General features: G+C 31.3%; 1 protein-coding gene across 1 annotated transcript; it reads right to left on the bottom strand.

The window, feature by feature from the left end:
* Positions 1–1,381: 1,381 nt before the first annotated feature.
* LOC139854514 (S-type anion channel SLAH1-like) lies at positions 1,382–3,072 on the bottom strand. Its single transcript, XM_071843814.1, has 2 exons — positions 2,194–3,072; positions 1,382–1,630 (listed from the first exon to the last, which is right to left on the bottom strand). The coding sequence occupies exons 1-2, from the start codon at positions 3,070–3,072 to the stop codon at positions 1,382–1,384; spliced, it is 1,128 nt and encodes a 375-aa protein (XP_071699915.1).
* Between the last annotated feature and the right edge of the window lie 835 nt (positions 3,073–3,907).

Consider the following 3,907-nt stretch of genomic DNA (forward strand, 5'->3'; position numbering starts at 1 on the left):
TTCCATGAAGTCTATAGCAGCATCAAAAGATTATTACCTTCTAAATTATAACACGAGATCTAACTTGAAATGACTGTTGGAACATACATGTTCCATTTTGCTTTTATTTCATATTATATTACTCCAATATAAATTACATATAAATTAAAAGAAACAAAAAAACACAAGAAAGCACAAGGACTACATGGCTGCAAACTCTACATTCATTTAAAAACCATCGTGCACAATTTATACTACGGAACTAAATTGTAGCCTAAATAGGTACACCACTTACATATGTGACCCATTATTTACTCTCCACTACTTCACTTTCCTTAATACTCTATCAACGTAGCCAAACAATTTTAATTAATTAAAACTTACATTAAAAATAATTAAATAATACTTAGTAAGTACTAAATAATTATTTAAACTAAACTTCAAGCTATGGACACATTAACATGTTGACATGTCTATATCAAAATTACCCGACATTCATCCCCATAATTTTGATATGAACCTCTTTTGATATCGTCTTTCATTCAATCGAAACCGTCTTGATCTTCTTTCTTTGATTGCATAAGGTTGCAATCCACCCCTTTTTCTTTCTTTCTTTCGGTTTTCTTCTTGATCACCAATAGTGATCACCTTTTTTTCTTCCTTTTTTTTTTTTTTTTTTTTTTTTTTTTTTTTTATACTTTTGATCACCAGTTGTGACCAACCTTGCTTCATACCATTGAACACACATTGTGACTACTTGCTTCTTGCCATTTTTTCAACTTGCATCTTTGCTATTTTCTTGTAATCACTATGATGATCTCCTTGCTTTTGCTCTTGCAACTTGCTATAATCACGTATAGTGATTAATCTTGCTTGTACTAGAATATTAATGCTCTAAACCGTTTATTTCTAGTTTTTATTCGTACACCATCAAATATACTTTATAGTATTGTCTAGTACAACATTGTAAACTTCAAAACGTCCTGTACGGAAACAATTGGTAGCGTACTAATTACTTCTATTCGTACATCACTAATTTTTATTCGTACACCACCACATATGCATAATAATTTTTCTAAAACAAGTTTGATAGTGATAAGTTGCAACTTTAAGTAGTACTTAAATTTTTATAAAGCAAATTTGATAGTGATGAGTTGCAACTTTAAGTAGTACTTAAAGTTGTAAAATAAACTAAAGATGACTCTTGTATACACTTCGTCAAAAGCATATTTCATGTCATTTTGTTATGATAGTACTCTTAATGTAAGTAATATTGAAATCGATGCATGAAATTTATGTAACTGAAATTATCATGTACATGTATAATCATATACTCTTTATGGTATGCTCACAACAAGCTGAACAGAAAGTAAACTTATAAAGAAACTTAAATAAAGATTCATTAGTAGAATCTGAAAATGGGGTTCCTAAAAAGAGACTCAATCTTAAATGTGGATAAGGCTAAGAAGAACACGAAAACAAGAACAGAGATTGCTGATAACACTTGTGCCAATCCGGTTGCACCAAAACTCTTCACTTGTTGAGCGTATGCTGTTGAAGCCAAAGCAAGAAACGTAAGCGGAAACGAAAAAGCCCACCATGCCACATTGAACTCTTTCATTGATTTCTTAAAAAGCATCGGCCGGCTTGCCTGTATCATTTAAAATTAGGTTGTGTGTAGCAAAATCATAATTAGTTCATCAAGACAACCTAACTAGCTATAATTAACCTGCTATTCACTACACTAAAGTTGTTGTCACGTAGACAAAAAGTGTAATTATGAACGAAAAATGTCAAGAAAATTAAAATATGACTAAGAGCAAAAACTAAGGTTGCAAAAGTGCCCATTGTGTCACTACACATAAAAAGTGTGACTAATATGGTGCTGCATGTAAAACCAATAGGGAAACACAAAAGCGTGGGTAAGGATTTTTATTACATGAAGTTTTTAACCAATTATTAGTTGTTTTTCAAACTAACTTTTAGTCAATTCTTGGGAGTAGTCGTGGGTTCAAATTTTACTATTTTAGGATGACCAGGAAAGGTTTGGAAAACGGCCATGCACTCATCTGAATAGGTCGGTAACATTTGAGTAAAAATAGTTTCCTTCTGAGTAACTCAAAAAGAGAAAATCTTATACCATTTTTAGTCACTTCATATAAATGGTGACATGTTTCAATGTGTCACACTTTGTGACATTAATTTTTTGCTTACCAAAGATGTAAAGAGAAATAAAGACAGAAAGAAAAGCATTTTGCACTGGATATCAAAGCTTCCATTTATAGATTGCCATGCCAAGGCTGCCATGCTTGGAGTGGCTACAAACAAGAAGAATACTGGTCTTAGCTTTGCGGGAATGCGATTACTGGCCGACAATCGCTGATAAAGTGTGATAAAAACAATTATATAATGTGCAAATCCTAATGTATATAAGCAAGTTCCAGTTTCTCTCCACCCCATTTGTATAGCCTCATGAGCTCCTACGAAATTTCCTATCACTGATATTTGGCTTGTAGGATTAGCCACCATCGACAAAAACCACTTTTCGGTTGTGAACCATTGTCCATATATCTTAACATCAAGACCTACTACAGGAATGATAAGTAGCCACCATATGTGTTCGTACGCGTATATATTTTGTGAAATGGACGATGGAGCGGATTGAAATAGTAGGAGCCATGATATCCAAGGGGCAAATAGGTAATTTACTCCTACATGGTGTTTGAATTCTGCTTTCACCATGTTGAAGTGGAAAATGCACCTAAGAATGTAGAGGATTGAGAAAGACAACAATATGCATAGGGACAGACACCAAAGAAGGACGAATGCGGTTGATGGTAACTTGATGAATAAGTTATTGAAGGTTTGTGAGATATCTGTTTTTTCACATAGTGATTTCCATAGCAAAGCTTGACTACCAAGAGATATGCAAATTCTGAAGTAGCTTGCATTGATATTAGCTACAATTGATGGGTTTTGTTTCTTTGTTTGCTTTTCTTGATTCTTAAAAATCGATTGATTCGTGGGACGTTCTTTGTGTTTGGAAGTCGGGGATGTTGGAGTATGATACAAATTCAAAGCGAGCGGAAGCATTTTAAAACTTTACAAAATCATACTCTTCCACGGATCATTGTACAGAACTTTAGCAAACAAAACAAAATTAACGAAATTAAACAAGAGAAGATTAGAATACAACCTTTGTAGCCTTTTGAAGATCGAATCTGAAAAACTCAAAGAAGAGTTCCTCTAAACGGTAGACACCCAAAGTTTCAACCTTGTTTCAATCTATACCTTCTACTTAACGGATCTTTTCTTTTTCCTTATTTCCACCAAAACCGAACTCAATTATAGATCTCAAGTATTTTAGTTACTTGAAAAAGAGAAAGAGAAATATCATTTTGTATGTGTTTTTTTGTATCTCAAGTTTCTATCACTTTTCAATACCAAGACTTGGTATTATATAGAATAAAATTGATACAATAATACATATAATACAAATATAAAGATTTTGAAAGATTTGCAAAATCAAATCTTTATATAAAATAAGATTTACAAATCAAATCAAATCTTATTTATATCAAATCAAATCTTATATATTGTATAAAATATGATTATAGTACAAATATTTATATAAAATAAGATTTACAAATCAAATCAAATCTTATTTATATCAAATCAAATCTTATATATTATATAAAATATGATTTACAAAATCTAATCAAATCTCTACATATTTAGATTTGTAAGTATATGTATACACATAAAAAAACTTACTTAATTTATTAAACCATTAACTAATGATTAATAAATTAATTTCTGATTAGAAGGTATATCAAACAATTTACGATTGGCCTTTGTGTGTGACCGAATAGGATAAATGGACTTTTATTATTTAATGTCATGGGCATATCTTCGGAATATATGTACC

The sequence above is a fragment of the Rutidosis leptorrhynchoides genome, chromosome 6, assembly GCF_046630445.1.
Source record: "Rutidosis leptorrhynchoides isolate AG116_Rl617_1_P2 chromosome 6, CSIRO_AGI_Rlap_v1, whole genome shotgun sequence".
NCBI lineage: Eukaryota > Viridiplantae > Streptophyta > Magnoliopsida > Asterales > Asteraceae > Rutidosis > Rutidosis leptorrhynchoides.

Excerpts from the sequence above, each read along its gene's own strand:
- LOC139854514 (XM_071843814.1), bottom strand. The coding sequence starts at position 3,072 with ATGCTTCCGCTCGCTTTGAATTTGTATCATACTCCAACATCCCCGACT. Across the intron at positions 1,631-2,193 it reads TATTTCTCTTTACATCTTTG|GCAAGCCGGCCGATGCTTTT; the intron begins GTAAGCAAAAAA and ends TAAATGATACAG.